The sequence below is a fragment of the Polypterus senegalus genome, chromosome 11 (genome assembly GCF_016835505.1).
Source record: "Polypterus senegalus isolate Bchr_013 chromosome 11, ASM1683550v1, whole genome shotgun sequence".
Classification (NCBI taxonomy): domain Eukaryota; kingdom Metazoa; phylum Chordata; class Cladistia; order Polypteriformes; family Polypteridae; genus Polypterus; species Polypterus senegalus.
Window position 1 is genome coordinate 45,369,470 of NC_053164.1, and position 26,485 is coordinate 45,395,954.

Sequence of the window (26,485 nt, forward strand, 5' to 3'; positions counted from 1 at the left end):
AAGTGTTAGCATTCATGTCTGCCCACATCTTGGAGAGTCAGTGCTTTGCAAGTCACAGCCCTGAAGGTGTCCCCTAGACGCGTGTGTCTGACAATCCCAAATAGCCTTCTGCACACTTTCTGATGTTTTTGTGTCTGTCTGCCCCACCAATGCTGGGTGGGCAATGGGCTGTAATGGATAAGTCAGTGGGCTACGTGTTCAGTCACCTCTTCTGGCATGTTGTGTCACCCTAAGGACGTAACCTGCCTGCACGCCCACTGAGAGCCACCTTGCATGATGGTGTCAGCCAGATGTACGTCCCCTGAGGGATGCCACAGAGGTTAGCGTACCCCCCACATCTGAGGTCTGAAGCCCACGTACACATGTTCTCTGTGTGGAGGCTGCATGTCCTCCACTGGTCTCTCTGTGGTTTCCTCTCCTGTCCCCATTGTAGGGTTTGTGGGCTTTGTGGTGGACGGGTGCCCAGGACTGTTTCCTGCCCAGCACCTGATGGTGGCCACCCAAGCCAGTTTGATGAGTGTGGTGTACTTACCTTCTTAGTCAGGCCGACTGGTGACTCCATTGCGATCAGGTACGCGTAAGCGCGCCGTGTGATGAACTCGCATCCTGTGGACTGGCTGCTTAGTGTCTTATTCTGTCTGATTGTGGTTGTCGGCCCAGACGGACAGCAGTGCTCAGTCATTCCTAGTTCGTACTTAGTGCTGCCATGGTTGTCCGTCACAATGCTCTTTTATACATCGTTGGAGGCTTTTCCTAGCACTTCGTCCACATCCCCAAGACACTCATGTTAGGGTCAATCGGCCTGGTGTAAGCGAGCTCTGCAGATGACAGCCACCGCTTTCAGTTTTCATTTTTTCCTAAAGCCACGTGTGGCCAAATGAAGCCCTAAATCCACGTGACCTCAGATTGCAAAAAGCTAATTTAGAAAAACCAAATGAAGGATGGATGAACAGAGTGTTTGTCTGAACATACTGCGGCAATGCGATGAAGCACCATCAGCCGTCACCTCTGACAGAAGCAGTAGTCTCTTGAGGCCACAGCAGAATGAGGAGTGTGACTTGCACTTGTAAGTGGAGCGATCCTCCTATGAAATGAGACCACCCTGCCATGAGGCACTTGAGCTGGTGGAGCTCTCCTTTGGCTCCATTGGCTAAATCTGTGCGCCAAGTGAGCTGCCCAAGTGAACACAACCCGGTTAGGCTGGTCCCCTGACCGCACATTCATCAGAGTGGTGTGAGGATCATCTCGCCATGGAGGAAGAGTGTAACAGAGCATAAGTGGTGTGAGCCTCTGATGGAAAAGACCCCCTCATTGTGAAAAAGCCCAGTTAGTCGCTTGAGCCGATGGAGTTCTTATTGGGATTAGTGGTTGCTGTTTATTTTGAACTCCCATCATGAGTGCCAACTGAGAGCATGTTGAGTCAGGAGTGCCACCCGTGCAAACAGGCAGGGGTGAAGCTACAGATTGTATAGATTTTGCAAGGCTCTGGTCTCAGTTTACAGCTCTGAGCTTAGAGAAGAGCTCACTTTAACTTACCCATCCAGATCTGGTGCCATCCTTGCATAAAGTGCTGCCATGGAGGGACAAACTTGTCTAAGTGGGTGTAGAAAAGGAATACATTGAAAAAGTTTTATAGTATCGCTTAAGTGGTGGGAACCGATGACATAAAGGAAATGTCTGGGTGAGGAACACAAATGATGTCTCAAAGAAGCAAATGTGTGGGTCACCCAGGCCGGGTGTTGGTGGGTTTCTATGAAAGAGCTGTCTGGACTGCTAATTCTTTAAGAGGCCCTTATGGACATCTTATCTACCCGCTGGGTACAAAATGTGTCCCTGTTTCTCCCCTTTCACGCCTAAAAAGCCAACACTGTATTTTTTCCAAAGCCCACTTTACAGAGAGGGAGGCGAACATCTCCCGCTGGAGAAAGCTGGTCGAGCGTCACTGTACTAAGCCCTGTCCTCGATTAACCTTGGCGCGCGTCTCTGTGAGGGCCGAGTCTAAAGAAACTGTTTCGACCGCACGTGACACATGGCAGCTTAAACAAATTGCACCTTACACTCCGAGCTGCTGTTTCTGGGGAGGTTTATCTTGCTCCATCATTTTCATTTCTTCAGCCTTTAGCCTGGAGGACGGCCAAAAGCCCCAGACTTGAATAAATTGAGAAGGAATCAGGGGAGCGTTCTGCTGCTCTCACAGCTGGCCTGCCTTTATGTCTTCATTTATCTATAAATCACGAAAGGTGACATTTCTGAAAGCTGGATATATTTTTGAAATATTTGTAAGAAAATACCCAGAAGAAAAAAATAATTTCTTAATTATAAGGAAATGTACATGCTGTAACATATCGGAAAAAAGGCAGACTACAGAGTGCTGCACAGAATAGTGTTAGAAAAAGCAGGAGGACATAAACTTGTGGCTAAAACGGCCCAAGTGTGTGTTTGGAGTGTATGTGTGTGTGAGTGTGTGTGTGTGTTTGTGTGTTCACCCTCTGATGGACTGACGCCCTGTTGCCCAGGGTTTGATCTTGCCTTGTGCCCTGTGCCCTGTGCCCTGTGCCAGCTGGGATAGGCTCCAGCCCCCTGGTGACTCAGTTTTGGATTTAAGTGGGTAAGAAAATGACAGAACATCAAAAATGAAGTCAACTCTCGTTAGCTTAAGGGGTTTACATTCCTAAAGAGCCCTACAGATACTGAAGCTTTGATCTTGTGGGAACAATGGGGTTAGGTTCTGCCGTGACCGACTTGGTGTCCAATGGGTGATCAGGTGGATGTGCCGGTCCTCCACTCTCGTCCCACGAGGCCCAGTAACGATCCTTCCACAGGTCCGCCTACAGAAACTTTGCTATGACTTGTACTCCCACTCTGGTCAGGTTTGTCTGTGAGGCCCTCTGCCATAGACGCCAAGTGACCGCAGCAAAGCTGATCCAAGGACCTCACTAAACCATCCAATCAATTGTAGTGATGCTTGGTGTGTACAGAGGTCAGGGACTTCATCAACGTGAGCTTTGGACGCACACTTACTGGGAATTCCTTGTTCATGGAGAAGAATTGCAGGCCCCAGTCCCCATGACGAATTGGGTTGAACGGCTGGCTTACGCCTCTTGGCACTGGGCAGACACACTTGGACATCTGAGGGTATCACAGATCCGTGATTGTTCAGTCTTACGTTTTGCGATAGGCTTCTTGGATAGGATTCTTCTGCTGTGTATGGCTGTGAATTGGTGGGATTAGATGACAGGTGTCGTGAAATGGGTCACACTTTTATAACGGCAGGTAAAGCGAATCTGCAGGATTTACTGTACACACAGTAGTTTGTCACTTCCCATCCTCTTAAAGTGTCAAAGGCAATGAGACTCGAGGGTCTTCAGGTGCTGCTCTGGTCCACACCAGTTACTAACTAAGCTTGTCTGCATAATTGACCTTAAACCAGTTTCCATCTGTGTTCCCACGTTGTTGAAGAATGGATTGTAAAGTATAAACTGGCATTCTTCTTGCCAATTCCTTTCATAATCTTAAACAGATCCATCATGGCTCTTCAAAATTAAAATTTGCTTAATCTGAAAAGATTTGGCTCATTCTTCATAGCACACGCTCCATCGTCCTGGAATTGGCGTACTTGTTATCCTCTCCGTCAATTGTCCGATTTTACTTTTGGCTGCTTGTCTTTTCTTCAGTCGGCATCTTTGGTCACTACAGTGTCTCTACTTCTTATTGCTCAAGCTTGGAGCATCATTCTGATCAAGAACCTGCCATCTCTTAATGCACTTTGGGGTTTATCACCCTGTGGTGGTTACATTCTGCCCTTATGATTTTGCCTGTTATTATTCCATTTCATTGTTAAGCCAATTACAGTTTGCCCTGCAAATTTCTACTGCTCAGACGGTACTTACCAGGATATGAGGGATGCCACCTGCAGGTGGTCATGTGTGGAAAGCCGTCTGAGGCAGATGTACTTTGTAAATGGAGTGCTAAGGTCACGTCCAAGCTTTCATTGCAGCCAAATGAATAAACAGAGACAGTACAAATATCATTGCACGAAACTCAGAAACCAACAAGACTGAATAACTAATACTAGCATTTGGGAAGATTTCAGCTTCAATCCGCAATCTCGGACAAGCACTTCTTTCACTTTTAAACCGTCAATATGGTGGTATCACGGGTCAACCTGGAGCAACAGTACAACAACCAAACCCAAAATCAGTCATTAAAAACAATGTCATGCCAAAAAGGATTAAAAAGAGATAAGCGGGGAGTAAATACCAAAGGTCAAGATCAGAAAGGAAATCTAACAGCAACAAAACTTAACCATGAAACAAAACTTATAGTTAAAAAAAACAAAAACAGAAATGGCTACAAAAATTGCTAAGCTTAAACAAAAAAAGAATTGCAAACAAACTTGACATTTCTTTGTGGAATCTGCAAAGTCAGATATGGAAGTGACCTCAGAGAGTGACTTTTGTACTCTGAGATCTCTACAATTACTTTATTCATGACCTCTATGTATCAACCAACGAACAAAGCACTCAGGAAACAATACAATACAATACAATTTATTTTTGTATAGCCCTAAATCACACAAGAAGTGCCGCAATGGGCTTTAACAGGTCCTGACTCTTGACAGTCCCCCAGACTTGGCGCTCTAAGAAGACAAGAAAAACTCCCAAAACAAAAACCCTATTAGGGAATAAAATGGAAGAAACCTTGGGAAAGGCAGTTCAAGGAGAGACACCTTTCCAAGGAGGGTTGGGCGTGCAGTGGGTGTCAAAAAGAAGAAGGTCAATACAATACAATACAATGCACAGAACAGAACACAAGTAATCCCCAATACAATATAATAGTGCAATAGAAATATTAGAGAATTTAACAGTGGATGATATCACATAATATATCAAGCTGCCTCCCCCTATTGGCCATTCCACAGCTGAGATAGCCAGCCAATCAGATGAAAGGATCCCTCTACCTGACGATTCCTGCGATCCTGCATCAGGGATGACTTTACCTTAGGCAGGCAAAACAACTTGACAGGGGGGCTGTGGCACCAAGGACCACATTTGAGTACCGAAAAGAGAAACAGATGAAGAATAGTGTCTCATGAAGAAAGGGTTACAGGAGAATGCAATAAATAAGCAATAACATCTTAATTATAACAACCAGTCATAAAATGACCGTCAAAACTGCAAAATCATCATCCAAAATTGCACATTTTGAGCGCCATAAAAAACACAATGGTGTTGTTATTAAACATTAAATATTTTCACAGTTTTAATGATTGTTTTCCACACAGAATAAACCTTCAATGTGTATTATACACATTTCAAACTACAAAGAAACACAAAGAAATACAATACACACTAGAATAATAAATGGTGGCACCCATGAGAAAACAAAAACATTCAACATTTTAACAATTTTAACGTGTATTTTCCACACAATATACACCTTATATTTGTATTTTTCTTATTCCAAACCCCTGAAGAGACGCAAAGAAAATGAAGTAAACACCAAATGAACCTGTAAAAAGTGAAAGACGACCCCGAATAGTAGCAGGAGGTGGGCAGCCTGAAGTCTGACTGCACATCCACACCTAACTCCATTCTGCTGTTGCAAACCTCAAAGCTCTTTTAAGTGTGCAGCAGGAACAACTCTCAAGATTTCCAGACACACAAGATTTCTCATTCAAAGTTCTCCTCTTTTTTGTGGCTTCATATCTAAAATGAAGAGGTTCACATTTTTATCTAAATCAGCGTTCATTTGCTGGCCGCTTCACATCAATGCTACACTTTGTCCGGACTCCACTGTTGTGATTTTGTTTCTGTCCTGTCTAATATTGGGACTTTTGTGTTATGTGAGTTGTTTTTCTCCGTTTCTATGGCATTTTGAGTAATTTGATCTTTATCACAGTGACATCACCATAGTGCCATCTTACACGGTCATCGTCATCTTGTGTGGCTTACATCTCAACATGGCCGTGTCGTTTGCAGAGTGGGCAGTATGGCTAAAACGTGTATCATTGTATATTAAATAATTCTGACAGTTTCAGCAGATTCTAGTATAACATATTTATATACTTTTCAGGCTGAGAAGCATTTCATTTAACAAATAACAAATGTATTAATGATTAATAACATTCACAGGCACATCCCCTTATTTGCCGAAATGGAATTTCATCAGGTTATTATTATTTCTGCTGAACTAAAACAGAACAATGTGATTTTGTTAAAACGTCCAAGAATAATACTGAAGGGTCAGCTTCTATACTCCTTATCCCTACATAACTTGAAGAATAAAGGCCGTTGCCCAGCTTTTCCCACCCTAATCTCCCTAATCGTCTTCCTCCTAATTAATTTAATATTCATGTATTATTTTTTTTTCCTCATCTTTTTCATTATAAGGGCAGCATGTTGGCCTTGTAAGCTCCAGGAGATGGGGTTTGATTTCCTAAATGATCCCTAAGTATTTTATTTCTGTCCTAAAATGTGCATGTTGGGTTAGCTGCGACTCTACTTGGCCCTGGTGTGTGCAGGAATGTGTCCCGCTGTGCAGTGGCTTCTTCGACTTTGTGCCTAACCCTGCCGTTGCTGTAAGCCCCAGCTATACATTCACAAAATGGCTGGATGGACGTCTTGTTTGCAGCAAAGTTACACGCATGTTGATTCACCTTCTTTCACCTCTTCAATCAGTTTTTTACAACAATTTTTTAACAATTTTGAGAAGAACAGGCCAGTCAGCCCAACAGAGCTTGACAATGGCATTCATGCAAGTTTTGAAGGACCCCAAAGTCTAACTATCTACCACACTATTTGGTAATTTATTCCATGTGTCGATGGTTCTCTCTGTGACACCCATAATGCCTCACTCTGTCAACACTGAATTCAGATTGGTTCCAGCCAGCAACTCTCCACTGTTACCAAGGCTGGATCCACCATCAGGGTTAATCTCACGGAGCCGTCAGGAGGCAACCACGAGTGAATTCTACTGATATGTGGGTGGAAACAATTAGGTGGTTCACTGAGTTTGAACTTTCTAAACCAATGCAACACCTCATGAAAGTGGAGCTCAAAGTAGGGGCAGTGATTTAAACAATAAAGAGCCACATTGCTCTGCTCAACATCATCCAGCAAATATCAAGTCTACGAATATGATGAATAAACCTTCCCTGAGTGAGAAGTCTCCCAAAAAGATCACCGCAAAACAAGTAAACGCGTGTCGAATGTGCGGAGAACACATCACATGTGCTAACATGTGCTAACAGCAAGCATAACCTGTTACAAGGTTCCATCCTTCCATTTTCTAACCCGCTGAATCCGAATACAGGGTCATGGGGGTCTGCTGGAGCCAACACAGGGCACAAGGCAGGAACCAATCCTGGGCAGGGTGCCAACCCACACATCAAGCACACACAAACACACACTAGGGCCAATTTAGAATCTGTTACAAGGTTATAATCTTTTAATCTTGTGAAATCAGATTATACTTTAGCATTTGAGCACATCGCTGGACTTGTAGTAAAAATGTACGACACGCTGCCTCTGGATATATGCGGTCAATGTCATACACAGTTAGGAGAGCACAATCAGAGTCAAACATGGCCGGCTCTAGGCGTAGGGCAAAAAGTGATTTCATATACAATCGTGAGAGTGCTGATCTCCAAGGGGGACACCCCCCCGCTTGTCGATTTCATATGCAGTCGTGAGCATGCCGGTTTTCATGGCCCCCCACCACAGCTGATTTTAGTTGTGGATATGACTGCGTGGATCTAAATGAGGGACTCTATTTTGATGTCTCTTTTTGAGTGCTTATAGTGTACCCTTAAGCTGGTCCAGGGTACAAAGAATTGGCAGCTACAATATGTTTACTATTAAAAGTTACTATACAGTATCTTCTCGTACTAAATGATGTGCCGTCACACTGAGCTGAAAAGCGACCCCATTAAATGAGGTTATTTTTGCTGTTGATAATGAATAGCCACAGGAGAAGCTGACCTCGGTACAATGGAAATAGTTAAAGTGTGGAAAGCCAGTGTAGCAGTACCACCGAGCACGAGCGAGGCTGCACAGTCTACACGAATAACTAAAGGAAGTTAACGTCACTGCCTAATTGTAAATGCCAAGCACACCATACCAGGATATGGTCGCAGCGCTTTAGCCCATAAGTACGTGATACTGCATATATAGACCACAGTACCTCTCTGCTGCTGTTATGCCATGGAGTGATGATGCAATGGTCAAAATGGCAGTTAAATATATAAACATTAATCTTTGAGCTTCAGTTCACTTGTGCTACTGAGTTCTTTAACTGACAGCAGTAATCATAGCTTTTTATGTTCTTTCAGTGTCAGTTCTTTTATTTTGTTAATTTTTCAATTTGCTTCGCTTGTGTTTTTGTTTGCACCCCGGCTGTGTAAAGTCTACAGACTGGAGGAAATCCTTCTAATGGTGGACTTCTCTGCTATTCACTTCAAACTTTTGAATGCGTTGTCCTTTGTTTGAGAATCACATCTGACCCCACAAGACTACCATTAGGGTGACCCATCCCTCCATCCATACACAGTTGTGCTTGAAGGTTTGTGAACCCTTTAGAATTTTCTATATTTCTGCATAAATATGACCTAAAACATCATCAGATTTTCACTCAAGTCCTAAAAGTAGATAAAGAGAAACCAGTTAAACAAATGAGACAAAAATATTATTACTTGGTCATTTATTTATTAAGGAAAATGATTGAATATTACATATTTGTGAGTGGCAAAAGTATGTGAATCTTTGCTTTCAGTATCTGGTGTGACCACCTTTGCAACAATAACTGCAACTAAACGCTTCCGGTAACTTTTGATCATTCCTGCACACTGGCTTGGAGGAGCTTTAACCCATTCATCCGTACAGAACAGCTTCAACTCTGAGATGTTGGTGGGTTTCCTCACATTAACTGCTCACTTCAGGTCGTTCCACAACATTTCGATTGGATTAAGGTCAGGACTTTGACTTGGCCATTCCAAAACATTAACTTTATTCTTCTTTAACCATTCTTTGGTAGAACGACTTGTGTGCTTAGGGTCGTTGTCTTGCTGCATGACCCACCTTCTCTTGAGATTCAGTTCATGGACAGATGTTCTCACATTTTCCTTTAGAATTCTCTGATATAATTCAGAATTCTTTGTTCTATCAATGAAGGCAAGCCGTCCTGGCCCAGATTCAGCAAAGCAGGCCCAAACCATGATACTACCACCACCACGTTTCACAGATGGGATAAGGTTCTTATGCTGGAATGCAGTGTTTTCCTTTCTCCAAACATAACGCTTTTCGTTTAAACCAAAAAGTTCTATTTTGATCTCATCCGTCCACAAAACATTCTTCCAATAGCCTTCTGGTTTGTCCACGTGATCTTTAGCAAACTGCCTACGAGCAGCAATGTTTTTTTGGAGAGTAGTGGCTTTCTCCTTGCAACCCTGCCATGCAGACCATTGTTGTTCAGTGTTCTCCTGATGGTGGACTCATGAACATGAACATTAGCCAATGTGAGAGAGGTCTTCAGTTGTTTAGGACAGTGCCCCCTAGGGGGGCCCGAAGATGTGAAAAAAAGAAAACAAGAATCAAAAATATGAAAAAGACATCTGTTGAAACCAAAACAAATTAACTTAAACTACATTCTGATACTAGAAGAATAAATATAGAGTTAGATAAATGTTGATAAAAGTTAAGTAGGTATAATAAAATATGTATCTACATTTGAAAAAAGTGTTAGGGGGGGTGCGATTAAAACTGTTATGAAAACTTGGGTCGCAAATACTTACAGGCTGAGAAACGCTGGCTTAGAAGTTACCCTGGGGTCCTTTCTGACCTCTCCGACTATTACACGCCTTGCTCTTGAAGTGATCTTTGTTGGTCGACCACTCCTGGGGAGGGTGACAATGGTCTTGAATTTCCTCCATTTGTACACAATCTGTCTGACTGTGGATTGGTGGAGTCCAAACTAGAGATGGTTTTGTAACCTTTTCCAGCCTGGTGAGCATCAACAACTCTTTTTCTGAGGTCCTCAGAAATCTCCTTTGTTCGTGCCATGATACACTTCAACAAATATGTGTTGTGAAGAGCAGACTTTGATAGATCCTTGTTCTTTAAATAACACAGGGTGCCCACTCACACCTGATTGCCATCCCATTGATTCAAAAGACCTTACTGTAATTTCACCTTGAAACTAATTACTAATCCTAGAGGTTCACATACTTTTGCCACTCATAAATATGTAATATTCGATCATTTTCCTCAATAAATAAATGACCAAGTATAATATTTTTGTCTCATTTGTTTAACTGGTTTCTCCTTATCTACTTTTAGGACTTGAGTGAAAATCTGATGATGTTATGTTTATGCAGAAATATAGAAAATTCTGAAGGGTTCACAAACTTTCAAGCACAACTGTAATAAAATACTACTTTTAAAAGCATATCAGTAGGGTCACTCCCCCACCTCTGCGTACACATATACAGTACGTATATCAGGACACTCCAGACTTTGAGAGATGTGAAGAACAGTTGACACTTGACGAGGAGGACCAAGAAGCTGCCAAAAACAAAGAATACCAGCAATTACTTGTTTCCACTTCAGCCACTGCTTAGACCAGGGGTGCCCACACTTTTTCAGCTTGCGAGCTACTTTTAAAATGACCAGGTCAAAATGATCTACCTACATTAAAAATGCTATATATACATTATATACTGAGTATCAGAGGTGGGTAGTAACAAGTTACATTAACTTGAGTAACTTTTTTTAAAAAAAATTGTACTTCTACGAGTAGTTTTACTGCACCATACCTTTTACGTTTACTTGAGTACATTTGTGAAGAAGAAACGCTACTCTTACTCTGCTACATTGGGGAACACTCAAATCGTTACATAAAGTCTGACAGACAATTTTCAATCTGCTCTGTGTAGCGTATGCTGTCAAGTTGCACACACACACTTCCCATTGTGTCTCCAGCTCTGACACGAGGTTTTGGATGTTCCCCAAATCATGGCGCTGCAGCTTTGAGGACAGATGTTGCATTTTTCATTTGAAAGCATTAACTGAGCTAATCATATTGACCATGGTTTTCTCTTTTCCTTGCAGCTGTAAATTAAACTCATTAAACATGTTGGTCAGATCGGAAAAAAAATGCCAAGTCTACCGGCCATTGATCGTTATTAAGTTGCTTGTATTCTGCACATTTAATGACAAGGGGAAACTTCATTTTCTCCGGTCAGGGGTCTTGAAATCTCAGCAGGAATTTCTCCCTAGCCATCTACCTCTTTTATCATCTCTCCATCTTGGAAGGACTTCTTATGCTTAATGATCGAGTGACTCACCCGGAACGATGCTTCGGCGTGTCTGCCTTTACTTTTGAAATCAGCCGAGTGAAAAATGACGGCTGTCCAATTAACTTAATTTTAGTTTCCTCTCCTTTCTCTTTCTCAGATCGCTTTTCGGAAGGAAGTCAGTTTCCTAGTTTTTATGAACATTTTGAAAGTGCCTTTCCACATTTTCCTTCTTTGGAATAGCAATGACAGATCAGACAAACGCACTTCGATTGTGACATTGTGAGAGAAAAAAATCCTGTTCCAATTCCACATCCAGCCCATAACCAACATTTTTTTTAAATCCCTTCTTTAGTCGATATAAATTGGAAGACTAACTAGATCACTTAGATGGCCGGAGTTTTGCAGTAGCTCGCGCGTTTGATTGTGCGTGAGGGATGACCAGTGTGTTAGAAGAAAAGAGATCTCAGACCTAACCCTAACCCTGTATGTGAATCAAGTGGCAAATGCCATAGGGAGGATATATGATAGACTAACATTCATTTTTTTGAATGCAATGCGATCTACCTGCACTACCTTTCAGATCTACCGGTCGATCGCAATCGACATATTGGACAACCCTGGCTTAGAGTGTGCTGATAAACTAAAACAAAAGAGAAGCTGACACAATGCAAAATATAACTTTTTTGTAAGTTTAATCACAGATTAATTTGATTTACTATTGACATATCTGATGTTCACAGAGTGTGAGTGTATGAATGTGCCTAGTGGGGTAGTGAGGTGAGCTAAAGGGGGCCTGTGGGAGATTTGACCAGGCCTCAGCTGTTGCCTGTATTGTTATTTTCTTGGAGTGGAACTGGGAAGGAGACTGAAGGATATTATAGGAGAAAACAGAAATGGTGCGATGTGCAATCTGTTCATCCTAGACACAAACATGGAGTGCATTCACATTGCCACCTTATCACTTCATGCATTGCCTTCTGCTAGCCCATTTGTGTGGAAGCACCAGCCGAGTATAACTGTATAAATGTTCAGCATCCAGCACACTGCCATGATCAAATCTCAGTAGATGTGTCGGACTATCGATTTAGTACTGAATTATACAATGGTAGGAAGGATTTGAACATTGAAAAATCTTTGGAAAAATTCATAATGACATGGTGACTGTAAGCTGACAATCCTACTTGGAGGTCCTACCCTGGCTTGTCCAGTATGCTTCCTTTCTGACACTTTGAGGCCACACAAGATTATAACACCTGTGCAGTTAATCCTGAATTTTGCCAACCAGGAATTGTCTCATCCTCATTAGCAGCTTTCTAGCAGAGCATCAGTGAATGAACGCTCATCACATGCTGGTGTCCTGTCAGAAGATGAGCAACACGATCAGAAACACATAAAGTTGAACACGCTGAAAGAGACGTTGTGTTATAAAACTGTCTCGAGTTATCTCCATGGTGCATTACACACAAAGAACTGTGGTAGCCTGGCCAGTGTGAATAAGGCGCTATATAAGCGCCCGACCCGGCACAGATTCACACTGAGGCACGTATAAATTGAACAGAAATCTCTTTATTTTCTCTTCCCCTGTGGGGCACGTCTTCCCCGTGAACCCCACAGGTATAACACAATCCCAAAGCACCTTACTTTAAACACAGCAGTCCTTCCGCTGGCACCACCACCACCACTCCTCCTCCTCCTCCTCCTCCTCCTCTCAGGCAACCTCGTCCTCTTCCTCCCAATTCTGGCTCAGAGTGGTGGTTGCTGGCTCCTTTTATGGCCCTCCCAGGAGTGCTCCTGGTGCTTGCTCACCTGTTCCCAATTGCACTCCCGTGTGAGCCCGATGATTAAACCAGCTGGGCTTAACTATCTCTGCCTCGCCCCCTGGCGGACATCCCGGGTCCCCACAGGGTTGGGGAGAACCCCATTTCCCATGAAACCCTGCAGGAAACTGAGGCATCATCAACCAGGGAGGCTGCCACCAAGCGTCCCGGGGGTGGTACTGCTCCCCCGGACCATATATAGCAGGGGCGTCCCAACCGGGCATGGGACCCGGCTGTCCATTACACCAGCTTGATGCTCACTTTATAAGCACATGTGGAGATGGTGGCAGTCAGCATACTATTCTTGTCACTCATCCAACAGAATGGTTCCGACTGAAATTCCTCACCCCATCACCCCCCCAACCCTCAATCCAACCACTAGTTGCTACATAGCCAGACCTTTGGTGTCAGACTGTAAATTTGATTTATTCCTAGACTTCAGGGTATTTGTTCAATCACGTACAGCATGATGTCATTATTAAAACAGGCTGCCCAAAATGTGTTTTGAGTCGTTTGAGTTATGAAGATCAGGCGTGAGCTGAAGTCAGAGTGAAAAGGTTTGGTTATGACATGGGACTTCTTGATGAGACAAAGCAAACAGTTTCTTCTTCCTTTTTATTTTTAAAGTTTTCATTCTTATTGAATAAGAAAAAGAAAAATAAAGACTTCAAAGTCATTTATCAGCATACACCTGTGTAAGTATACTGTAGTAGGTTCTGAAAATATTCAGTCCCCTTCACTTTCTGCACACTTTGCTCTGCTGTTAATTTAATTTGAAATGGATACATTTGACATTTTTGCCCATTGATCTACACTCAATAGCACATCATGACAAAGTTTTATTAATGATTATTAAAAATCAAAAACTAAAATCTATCATTAAAATAAGTATTTAGACTGGTTGCTGTGGCACTCCAAATTGTTTTGTTTGTTTTATTAATCCTGGAGATGTTTCTAGAACTTGATAAGAGTCCACCTGTAGCACACTGAATTGACTGGGCATCGTTTATAAAGACACACACTGTTCACACTGCATGTCAGGACAAAAAATAAAGCCATGAAGTCCAAGGAAGTCTCTGTAGACCTCCATGACGAGGCATAGATAAGGGCAAGGGCATCAAACCATGCCTGATGATGTGAGTGTTCCCAGGGACAGAGTTCCGCAATAATCGAGAAATCGAAGTTTGGAGCCACTAGTACTCTTCCTTGAGTTGGTTTTCCAACCAAACTGATTAACTGAAAAAGAAGAGCTTTATCAGGGAGTTGAGCGAGAACCCAATAGTTCCTCAAATAGAACTTCATTATGTCCTCTGCTGAGATGTGAGAACCTGTTGGAAGGAGGACCAGCAGCAGGATCAGCAGCACTCCATCAATCATCTTGTGTTGATGGCTGAGTGACTAGATGGAAACCAATCCTGAGTAAAAGGCATATGACAGCTCAAAGGATTATGAAACATGAGAAAAAGATTCACTGATCTGATGACACAAAAAGTGTCTAATTATAGATAGATAGAACTTTATTTGTCTCCAGAGGGAAATTTGGCCTTTAATAGAAGTTCTTTAAATAAATAAATACATAAATAGTAGATAAGTAAGTAAACAAATAAATATACTCACACACTTTGGTCTGAACACACACCGGAATAATTATAAAGCAAGAAAACTCAATAGACAAGTTCTGACTTGGCAGTCACAGTCCGAGGGAGGCATTAAGTAGACGTATTGCTATTGGTATAAATAAGCCCCAGTAGCGTTTCTTGACACACTTCTGCTGAACAGATCATTGGCTGAAAGTTCTCAGGTTTAGTGTGTCACAGAGAGGATGTGCAGCAGTGTTCATAATGGCATTCTGTTTTACTTTCATTCTCTCCTTTGCTACAACCTGCAGGGGGTCCAAACTGTGTCCTATAACTAAGCCTGCCCTCTTAATTAGCTTGTTGTATTTGGTGGGCCTCTCTTGATGTGATGTTACCAGCCCAATATACCACATCATAGAAAATCACACTGGCCATCACAGAGGTGTAGAAGAAGTGAAGGATGTCACTACTCATATTAAAGTGACTGGACGTAGAGGCTTTTTGGTACAGTGAATGCCAATAACCACCTCTGTGGAATTGCTGATATTAACATGAAGACAATTCTCTTTGCACCATGAAACCAAGTTTTCCATGTGACTCCTATACTGTGTCTCATCCCTCTTATCAACACACTCCATAAGTGCGGAGTTATCTGAGAAATTCTGCAAGTGACATGACCTGGTGTTATATTTATAGTCCGAGGTGTACAGAGTGAAGAGAAAGGGAGACAGGACTGTTCCTTGTGGTGCTCCAGTGGTGCTCACATCTGTATCACAGACAGTCCTTGAGTCTCACAAACTGCAGTCTACCCCACAGATGGTCCATCATCCAGGACACCACAGGCTCATGCACCTGCATGTGAGTAGAACTCCAAACACTACATCTCGTGAAGACCAGACCAGCCTATTACCAACTTTGCATCATCCCTAGGGTGAAGTATAGTAGTGGAAGCATCATGCAATATGGGTCCTTCTCAGCTGGACAGAATTGAGGGAAAGGTAAAAGGAGCCAAATGCAGAGCTCTTTAATGAAAACTTGCTGCAGAGGGCATGCAAACCCAGTCTGGGTCAATGGTTCACCTGTAAGTAGGGCAATGACCCGAAAAATACTGAAGTATGCGGCCAAAACAACACTGGAGTGGCTTCAGCACAAGTGTATAACTGTCCTTGAGACTAGCCAAAGCCCAGGCTTAAACCTCATAGAACATCTGTGGAGAGACCCGAAGATGGAAGTCTTGCCATCCAGTCTAATGAGGCTCTGCCAGGAAGAATGGGATGAACTACCTAAATCCGGGTTTTCAAGACTTACCCAAGAAGACCCCAAGCTGTAATTGCTACCAAAGGGGCTTCTACAAAGTACTGAATTAAGGTTGTGAATACTTGAATGACAGATTTCGATTTTTAATTTATAATACAGTTGTAAACCATTCTGAATTTGTGTTTTCACTTTGTTATTATGGGTTATTGAGCGCAGATTGAAAGGCACAAATGGCAAATTTCTCCATTTCAAATTAAATCTACAACACAATAAAGTGAACAGAAAATGAGGGGGTCTGAATACTTTTTAAATCCCACTGTAAAATACCCCAACAGCACCATCCAGAACATGCGTTCATCAATTGAGTTTCTGCTTATTTTATTTTAAAGGAATAATCCACCCAAAAATGTTACTTTTTTATATGTCACTTAGCCCATGTGTCTTGTAGGATAATGGAGATGGACACAGTTTCAGAGCTGATGACCAAATGATGAAACAACTCAAAGGTCACAAGAATCCTTAAGAATCTTTAATCTCAGACGCCATACTGAATCACAGCAGGGTTATAATGTATAATGGCTCATCGTGACCCCTGATAACACCACCATTTCATGTTGAAGATTACAAAATGGTGATGCAGCAAACTCAAAAAATAACAACAATACAATTCTCTTTCTTTGCAGGTAAAAATAATAGTTAAAGCAAAACATCCAAATACAGACATTCTCTGATGTTCAGAATCCAGTGTGCTATAAATTGAGGCTTTTTGAATTTTTAGCAGTAGAATGCACTTTATACTGAATAAATAGTCTTTTTTAAATAAAATGTTTCTTATTGGAAAATATGTAGATGGGAGTCATGGTTCATAAACAATAAGTGGCAAAAAAATCCAATTAACACACAAGGCCAGAAAAAGCAGTGGGCAATTTTGTGTTAAGTCAGGAGTCCCCAACTCCAGTCCCGGAGGGCCGCAGTGGCTGCAGGTTTTCATTCTAACCCTTTTCTTAATTAGAGAGCAGTTTTTGCTGTTAATTAACGTCTTTTGAAATAAATTTAATTAACTTGCCCTTGAAGTCTCAGACCCCTTAATTGTTTGTTTTTCCTAAATTAGCAACCAAACAATAATGAGATACAAAATGAGCCAAAACGTGACCAGCAAACTGTGACCATCCTACAATATCTGAAAATAAAGAAAGGTGAAGGTCATAGGAATGTCAATCTGCTCTGGTCCCCAAAATATTTTAGCAGCGCTCTTAGAAAAGAGAAAATCAACAATTTCAGAAATGTCTTATTGCCCAATGAGAGCAGCAACAAGCCATGGAATTAAAGAACGGGTTTAATTAATGAGAATCAGAGCCTAATTAAGCAACTGGTTGGAGTGAAATTGGAGTTTGAGGCCCTGACTTAGTTGGTCTCCTGTTGGCTCACTCACTTTACGTTTCATTTCTGTTTGGGTGTCATTTAAGGAAAGAAATGAAGCAATTCAAAGGAATGATGAAGAAATTCAGAGAAATAAATCTTAAAAAAAGTCAATTAAAATGAATTCAAAAGAAGTTTATTAACAGCAAAAATAGGTCACTAATTAATAAAAGGGTTAGAATGAAAACCTGCAGCTACTATGGCCCTCCAGGACCGGAGTTGCGGACCCCTGTGTTAAGTAAGCAATATCTAAACTGATAATATTCAGCTAAATAAAGTGAAACATGTGCATCTACACACTAACTTCTCTTCTGGTTTTTTTTCTTATCCCCCCTTTGCCATCATGCCACATTGACTTGAAACACCATTCACAAATAATTTGCCCTTAATGAAGTGACCACGAGAACTCCATGTATTAGAAAAAAGTGGGCTCTGAAAAGAGATCAATAGATGGAGCTGGATTTGGTGCTGGGGGTAAAGAAATGCCATGTGCTTTCAATATTTATCTGCATATGTTCTCACTCTACCCAAAACTGCTAAAGATAAAGAGGGTCCTGAAAGTGATTAGATTGGTGAACTCTGGATAAACCAAACTACTCTGCATGTTATGACTGACATCTTTTATGAGACATGTTCTCTACTGAATTTCCTACTAATTATTTCTTCATTTGTCTTTGCAGGGCCACTGCATCAACTTCACCCGTGTGACATCAGCGCACCCCAGATATCCCATCTACAACAACACTTCTACACCAATCTATAACCCTAAAAAAAACAACTGCCCTCCTGCACCCCAAGGGAGCCTCCCACCTCCACCAAGAAGCCCCCCTACCACACCCACACCCTCACCTACCTCTACGCTGCCTCCTCTACCTCAGAGGTCACCATCACCCCCTTTGACGATGTTACCACCGGCTCCGCCTACTGCTCTTCCACCTCTACCGCCTACACCCGAGTGTCTCCCTTATGCAGTCTACGAAACCCCACCCTCCCCAATGTGTTCCCTGCCTCCCCCTCCACTTGCCCCGCCCCCTTGTCGAGCCCCACCTCCAGATCGCCCTCCTCCTCGTCCCTCTCTCTAAACTGAGAAGAAAGCTTTAGAACTTTTTTAGACTGTTGTGATGGAGACATCACCTTTGTGAAATTCTAGAAACATTTCTTTTTTTTTGTTAATTTCTTATGCCTTAAGTATGATTACCAAACCACTATGACGAAGAAACTGTTTGATCCTGCAGCATAACTTAGTCATATTACTGAGGCCACCTATTTTGAAATGGAACTTTGCTCTTCCTTGTCATGTAAAGCATTGAATCTCCAACTCCGTGGACGGAGAGGAGAGTTCACCACGAGGCCTGTCTTGGAAGTGGAAAGGGCTGCAGTGGAGGAAGGAGTGAGAAGGTGGTAGCTCAGTTATCTGCAACACATACATCATGCTTTGGACTCTGCAGCTCATTCAGTCAGAACGCTGGAGAAGAACTGAGCCCGAGATGAAAATGGATGTCCACAGGGCAGGCGTGCTTGCTTCTGGATATACAGATGGTAAATTGATTTTCAGGAGAGTAATGAGCTGGACAGAATGTAGACTGTATCCTTTTCCTTTTTGGATTAAACCAGTTAATGTCTGTTCTTACACATTTTCAACCAACAAAACCAGAAAAGGCTGGCCATTTTCTAATTTTGCTGTGTCATTTTGGAACCCCTTTGTATTCTTATGCCATGTAATAAAACTACCCAACAGTGGGCCATTACACTCCTTCTAGATGTCACCTACCCCTGAGAATACAGCTGGACAATATGATGTTCATCCTCCCTGAAACCTTCTTAATGGGAAGAGGAGAGAGAGATACTGTGACAGGGAGAGGAACTGGGCCACTCTGATTAGATCACTTGAGCCTGTGCAGAGACCAGCAGTGCTGTCAGTATGGACAAGGAGGCATCACCACCACAGTCTTTAACATGTGACACAAGCCTCACAGAAATGTCATAACATCCTCATTAATGGGACACTGAGCCATCTGTGGCTCTGGGTGGCCCTTTGTGTCCATCACCTGTATTATGTTACAGAAGCTAAGATCTGACCAGTGTTTGTGGTTGGCTGTAATTGAAGGGTTTATTTGCAACACCTGCTAGCTCTGCTGCTATTTTGCTAAAGTCCAGTGTCAGCTAGGAGACATCATGGACAATAGACTGTTTTGTCTCAAAAGTTACTCTTTCCCATTTCTGTAATAGAAATCAAGAACACTGAACACAAATCAAAAAAGTTAAACAATTTAGCACTGCTGCCTCCCAGCTCCAAGGGTGTGGGTTCAAATTATAACATCACAACAATCTTGACAGGAACGGGCCAATCAGCCCAACAAGATGATGTAATGTAATGGAGTGGATTTAGTGGCCTGGGCCCGCATGTATAAACAGTGCGTATACACATGAATGTTGCATATGCCCGTTGCCACTCTCACGTCGGGATGTATACAAACTAAGCTTGTCGTGATGCCACGCACATTTTCACAGCAGCCTCAGACCATGCGTATACATGTTTCGGCTCGATTTTGTAAACGAGCACCTTCAAAAAATGAATTTACTTATGTAAATAGAAAGTATTTCCACTCTATTAATGTGAAAAATAATATTAGTACACAAAAATGCATCTCATTAATGTTGTGGCAAGATATTATAAGTGTCTCACCAATAACTGCAGCAGCTTAAAAAGTGTGAGCCCCAAAATTCCGCCACCTTCTCCAGTGGTGTCAACATGCAGACAATGGGCTATGAGACACCTTTTCACATCAACTTTGATATCTGACCACTTCTTATTTATTTTTAGAACTGTGTGACTTTTTAAACTTGAACTTTTGAGGGTCTCAGCCATGCTGTGCCACTCCATCAATTTCCTTTTGTTGCTTACACCACTGTTTAAGCCACCAAATAGTAGAATATAGAATATGAAGATGCAGAGGGTGGTAGTATCAATATCTTACATTTCCTGGAAAATTACAGTATACTTTTTTTATTTAATTAATAGACATTGTGTGCAAAACTAGAGATGTTTCACTCCAACGTTAAAATAATAATTAAAACTGGTTCTAAAGATGTCTCATGAACTTTAGGGGAAACAAATGGTCAAGACACACTAGGGACATAAAAATGAGCAAAAAAGGCAGCCAGAAAAGATCCTTTGAACTGAGATCCTGAGACATGAATAGTTTTCAAGGCAGCCTGACCTTCCCCAGCAGACCACTATTTATCATCTAATTGTGACTTCCAGTGATATCTTGCCAAATTAAATTTAATTTTAAGACTTAGGAGAAGGATCAGTTTCTAAACTGGTGACACACAACAGTACAAACATAGAAAAAGTGGAAAAAAGGAAATAGAGTCAGGTAAAGAAGACAAAGGAGTGGAATGACAACGAGTGAGCAGAAACGACGAGGCCTTTGACAAAAGTGTCTTCCGTCAAGGCCAATAGGACTTTTCACAAAATGTAGGCACTAAGGTAATACAGTATATGTCAAAAGGAAAGAACAAGTGAGATGAGGAGCTGGATGTTCTGGGGACAAAAGAAACCACGCTCATGGTGTAGACATTTCAACCTCTGGACTGTGAACTTTGATCCTGGAGACTGCTGCTCCTTCACCTTGGAGCTCCCTACTAGGCAGTTGTGCTGAAAGACGTCTATGTTGGCTTAAATGACCGCCATTTGACTTTAATGGGGTGGCATCACTCTTATACTTGAGCCCTGCTACATCTGTTTAGAGAGGTTGAATAAGATCATCAAATAGACCCAGAAGTATGCTGAGGTGATCCATTCAAACACAAGAGACAGAACAAGCCCTTAGTACCTCAGTGGGTCAAGTTGCAGCATATTGAGTGAGGATGGCAGGATGGTGGTTTACAGATCTCATGCTGTTGGTCGCAGTCTCCACACTCTCCCAGGCCCAGTGTGGAGGTGTTTATAAGTGAGTTAACTGTGTGATGGACTGTCATTTCTTGTGTTGTTCCCAGTGCCACTCTAAATCAGAATAAGAGAATGCCTGCCATAAGAGTGGAGCACTTAGGCACAAAGTGAGTGTTGAAACTTCAACTACTGAGACGGTAATTTTAAACCTATCAACAACTAAGCCCTCGGTGCAAACCAAAACAAGAACACACCTGTCTTGTAATTCAGCCATAAAGAGTGTCCAATCATCTGTGAAGTCCTCGCTAGTCTGAGTGACTTTGTCGGCTTTTGACTCATACAGTCGCTCATGTGTGCCCTGCTATACCTTACCAGATGGGTTCAGTTAGAGAAACCCAAAATGAACAGCAAGGTGGTCTGCATAGAGGAGGGCTCTGGGGCACCTCAAGAGAAGAGGGGGAGCCAGAAGGAATGAAAGGGCAGCTTCCTAGGTGAGGAAGGTCATGATCCACCATTCAGAAATGGGAAAAAAGTAACACTTAAGATTCCTCCTAAATAATCCTGATGGAGGTTACACAAAATGCACAAGAAATGCAACTGCAAGACAAGTTAGCAGGTTGTTGCTGGCACATATTTGCCCTCCTATGGCTCATGGGGTTATCTCCACCTGGTCCTCTGTGTTGTAAATTATTGTAAAGCCAGCAATGCTACATGCCATGTTACTATGGATCCAAGCTGGACTTGTTTGAAATGTATTTTATGTTTTAATTTTGTTAAATTTGCCTTCATTTTTCATTGTGTTCCAACACCTGAACGTAGTGACGAGCGCTTGGTTTGCATAATGGACACTCGCACTTGGTCTGCCAGCACGTTCCCTAAATTTGAACTTTTTTGCACAAGATGGCTAACACAAGTCAGAGTTCTATTAAAGAGCAGTAGATGAAAATAAAGATGGAACATCTTGGCAAATCTGAAAGCATACAGAAAAGTCGAACAGCCAGGAAACAGAAATGAACATAAACACGTGCAGAAAGTGGAATAAAGAGCTGGGTGGTGCAAAGTAGGAAGGGACAATGTACAGCAGACATCGAATTTATTTATATAGCCATTGGACTAAAGGGAAAATAAATGGTGCAATCTGTAGGGGAGAATGTGACGGCAATACACCAGTTGCAGGAAATGACGGAATACAAGATGTGGTGTTAGCGAAGCCAGCAAGAAGGGCACAACCAAAAAGATGAGGAGCTATGAAAGTGCAAATACACGCTGTTAATATGGAAGCAGCTTAGCTGAAGGGAGGTGCTATAAACAGCAATTACTACTCATAAAAGCACAGCCGTCAAGCCATAGAGTGGAATAAAAATGCTTGAAGGGTACTGCAGAGTGTCCATGTTCTCCTCATGGCCTTGTGGACTTTCTCACATTTCCTGCCAGTTAGGTTGATTGATAACTCTAAACTGACCAGCATGCCCCTCAGTAGAACAGAGTGGCACCCCCCTCAGCTGTGAAATGGAATAAACAAGTTCAGAATGCTGACAGGAGACATATTGGTGTGGAGATCATTATATAGGTTAGAAATACTTTAAAAGAGGAGACATGTCAGACTTCTTATTTTTGTCCATTTCCTTTGCACCTGCTGCCAAAGTCCCCAGTTATGCCCTCTGTTTTGCATCTACTGCCCACATTTCTATTTTTGTCCTCTTGTTTTGAACCTGGTGCTTTGATCCTATCCATGTCTATAAAAAAAGCCAAGCCTGAATGCATTTCTCATCCTTCCTGCTGGTGTTCATTTCCACCCCAGGCAGATGTTTCTAATTTAGACCAGAAGTGACTGAATTTACTGCCAGTCTGTGTGCAAAAAAGAAAATTGAAAAAGAAACCACGGGTTCAGAGATGGCATTTACTACCAGACTGAAAACACCTCACCATCAGCAGACTCAGAGCGCTGTTTCAAGGTGCCGTCTGCCGCATCTAATGGCGTCTTCTCTGCATGGCTTACAAAGCAAGCAGTTTCCAGCAGAATGTGTGAAGTCTGCCAGAGGATGCTATGTGAGGGAAAGTAGGCAGAAATGGCATCAACAGTTTAAGACATCAGAAATGAAGGAACCTGCAGCATCAGAGTAATAAAAAGGTTAAGGGTGCCCACGAAGACGGGTGAGGGAGAGAGCTCAATTAGATAGGCATAAAGCAAACATGGCCATCTACTCCAGATGAAAAAAAAATACAGCAATCTGAGAAGACCTGAGCAATGATGCTGTGGTTAAAACTCTACACCAAAAGAGAAGTTAATCTGACATAGGTGAGAAAGCCTGGTTTGGGGATGGCACCGTGGTTAGCACTGTTGCTTTGTTCATGAAGGTCTTAGGGTTCAAATCTCTACCCACTCTATGTGTTGAGTTTACCTGCCCTGCATGAGTACACATGGGTTTCCTCCTGAAACCAAAGACATGAAGGTTAAGTTGATAGGAGACTCTAAATTGGTCCAATACTGCTGAGAGTGTCCTGTCATTGACTAGTGTCCCATCACAGCTTGGACCCTATGCTGTATTAGATAGATAGATAGATAGATAGATAGATAGATAGATAGATAGATAGATAGATAGATAGAAATGACAATATTTTCAACAGATACAAAAGGTATGATAGATTGAATTTTCCCAAGGGAACATTTAGCCATAAGTGGGTTAAGAAAAAAAATGAACGAATATATTTTTTCGAAGACCTTGCAGCTCTAAAGTCACACCAACAGACACACAGGCCAACATCGATCTCACAAAAGGCACCATAGCCTGCCACAGACCTCCTGAAGGAATTAAAGGGGGGAATCTGATGGTTAAGTTTGTTGGAATTTAAGTTTGTTTTTATTTTATTCCGGAGTTTCCTCTTCCCATTACTCTAAAAGAACCTTTGGCAGCATTATGCAAACCAAGCTGAGCTGGACTGTGTACTATAGCCACGTATAGTACAGTAACTGCACACCAATGTAACCACTGCTCTATTAAAAAATGTTCAATAATCACAGATGCATTTCGTTATTTCTTTATTTTGCCTCAAGGGTTTCTTGTATTTCTTCATTCACCGTATCCTGGATGTTGCTTTTCAAAGGTAAGCTCAAGTCAGTCCAGTCAGTATTCTCATTATTAGGCCATAGTGCTGCCAGTGGCCCAGTGCCACTCTATCTCAGTAGGACATGCTCAATGTTTTTTTGCAATAAACGTTTTGTCTTTTCTGAAAACTACTTCATCAAGTCTCCTTTCAAGAAATTTCCTTACACATAGGTGATACCGAGGTGTGGTGGTGAGATGCAAGGTTGTAGATACTTTACTCATCCTCTTTATATCCTCAACAGAATTCCTGCGCATATTATTCCTGGTTTGAAAGCGTAATGTTAATACAGTGGTATCTGGGGCCTATCTCATCTTCACTATTGTGCACCCCACAACCCAATATGGATGAGATCCTCCCTTCACCTTGTGATTAATGTTTCTTCAAGGTTTCAGTTTCCAAGTCAGTATCATCCTCAGTTCCACACAACCTGGTCTCAAAACACAAGATCTCCCAGAATGGTCCATTCCCAGCATCACCTCAGCACTTTCCTGGTACTGTACCTATGTGCTGTTCTGGCATAGCCACATATATAAACATTCAAACCTCAAAGTCTGTTTTGTATGAAAACTTCTAAATGTCAAACTTTCTTGGTGTCATATGTAGATGTTATCACGTCAAACTCTGTGTTGTACGTTGATGTCAATGTTTCAAACTCTGTTTCACATGTAGGCGACTACACATCAAACTGTTCATCTTTATACATTCCTACTCTTTCCCAAAGATCACCTTTAAAGTGAACCTCATGGCTTTAGAATTATATAGTAGGCTACTGGTGGTGCTGTCACAAGTACAGAGTTCAGTGAAATTCTTACTTGCACGTCCTTCCAACACATCTATATTTTCTGGTACTGGTTCTTATCACCCCAAGACAGCTGACAGGAGATGTAAAATGTGAGTATCTATGCTGAGACGTTGCTTAAGTTGAAACTCCTACCACATACATTTCCCTGGTGTTCATAATCAGCAGGAGCCTGTTATCTAACTGGTTTTACGGCTTGTAAAATGTTCCCATCTCTTCTTAGGCGGTTGGATTTGCAAGGCAATTTGAATTTTGGTTTGTTTGTGTGGGACCTTTATAGTGATGAGTACTTCAGTATGACATGCCAAGTTCTGCCTAAGATGTCAAGGTTCATTGACCTGTAAGGAGGATTCTTTCAGCTTGAATGTACGTGATCCACACTTGGCACCATTCCTTAAGTCGATATTCTTTTAACAATGAGGGAGGCATTTCAAGTAGGGAAACTGGCAATGGAAGGAGGAAGCAGAACCTCAACGCCCAGGAAATATCGAAAGAACACATCCTCATGGTCCAGATGTCTGAGCAACTGCTTAAGTGCCAGAAAGTTCATATGAAGTAAGATAAAACCAAGAAAAAAAGGACTGAATGAACTTCACAGAATAGACGTCGACCCTTTGGCAGACAATCCATTTGACCTCCAGTTGAACAAACGCCTAACATAGGCAGCTGCCGCACCCTGACAGTCTGTAGCCAAATCCCGAGTTGCTTATCTCTGGACGCACTTTGTTTTGGTTTCCTAGAATTTTGTTTGTTTCCTGCAGTTCAAGGGTGTCCAACTCAGATCCTAGGGGGGCACAGTGGCTGCTGGTTTTCATTCCAGTTTCTGCTGCTTTTGCTGTAATTTTAATGGACCTGCTTTTTGAGGCTCAGAACCCTTCATTGTTCATTACGCCTTAACTGGCCACCAAACGATCACATGACAGGCACTTCCAGTCCCAACTGTGTTTGATGGTGGTTAATGGTTAAATATTTGTAAAGGTAAAAAACTCAAAGCACAGTAGTGATGAAGCCCCCTTGAATTCTGCTCATTGTGAAGCACCAGCCGCCGTTTACTCTGCTGTTCACCCTCTCCCCATGAAGCCTGTCAGGCAGACGAGGCCTAGCGACCGTCTGGTCCGACTTTAGACGGTAGTCTGCTATCTTAAGCCAGCAGCCCTTACAGTTTACCATTTGAATTCTAAATTGTAAAGTGGTGGATTGAAATTTAGCTGAAGCCACACAAACAAAAGTTATTGTGATGCTGTGTAAAAAATACAAATGCTTATTGCTGTTATTATTTGCTCCCAAAGCAGGGGATCATTTAAGGCCATTTATTGCAAT

General features: G+C 42.1%; 1 protein-coding gene across 2 annotated transcripts in view; it reads left to right on the forward strand.

The window, feature by feature from the left end:
- Positions 1 to 24,279, forward strand: part of LOC120538901 (anthrax toxin receptor 1-like) — a 223,459-nt gene extending 199,180 nt beyond the window's left edge. For both annotated transcript variants that reach the window (XM_039768487.1, XM_039768488.1), the window contains one exon: positions 18,044 to 24,279. In XM_039768487.1, coding sequence (XP_039624421.1) covers positions 18,044 to 18,445 — 402 coding nt within the window. In that variant the 3' untranslated portion in view covers positions 18,446 to 24,279. The remainder of the gene's footprint in view (positions 1 to 18,043) is intronic.
- Positions 24,280 to 26,485: the final 2,206 nt, after the last annotated feature.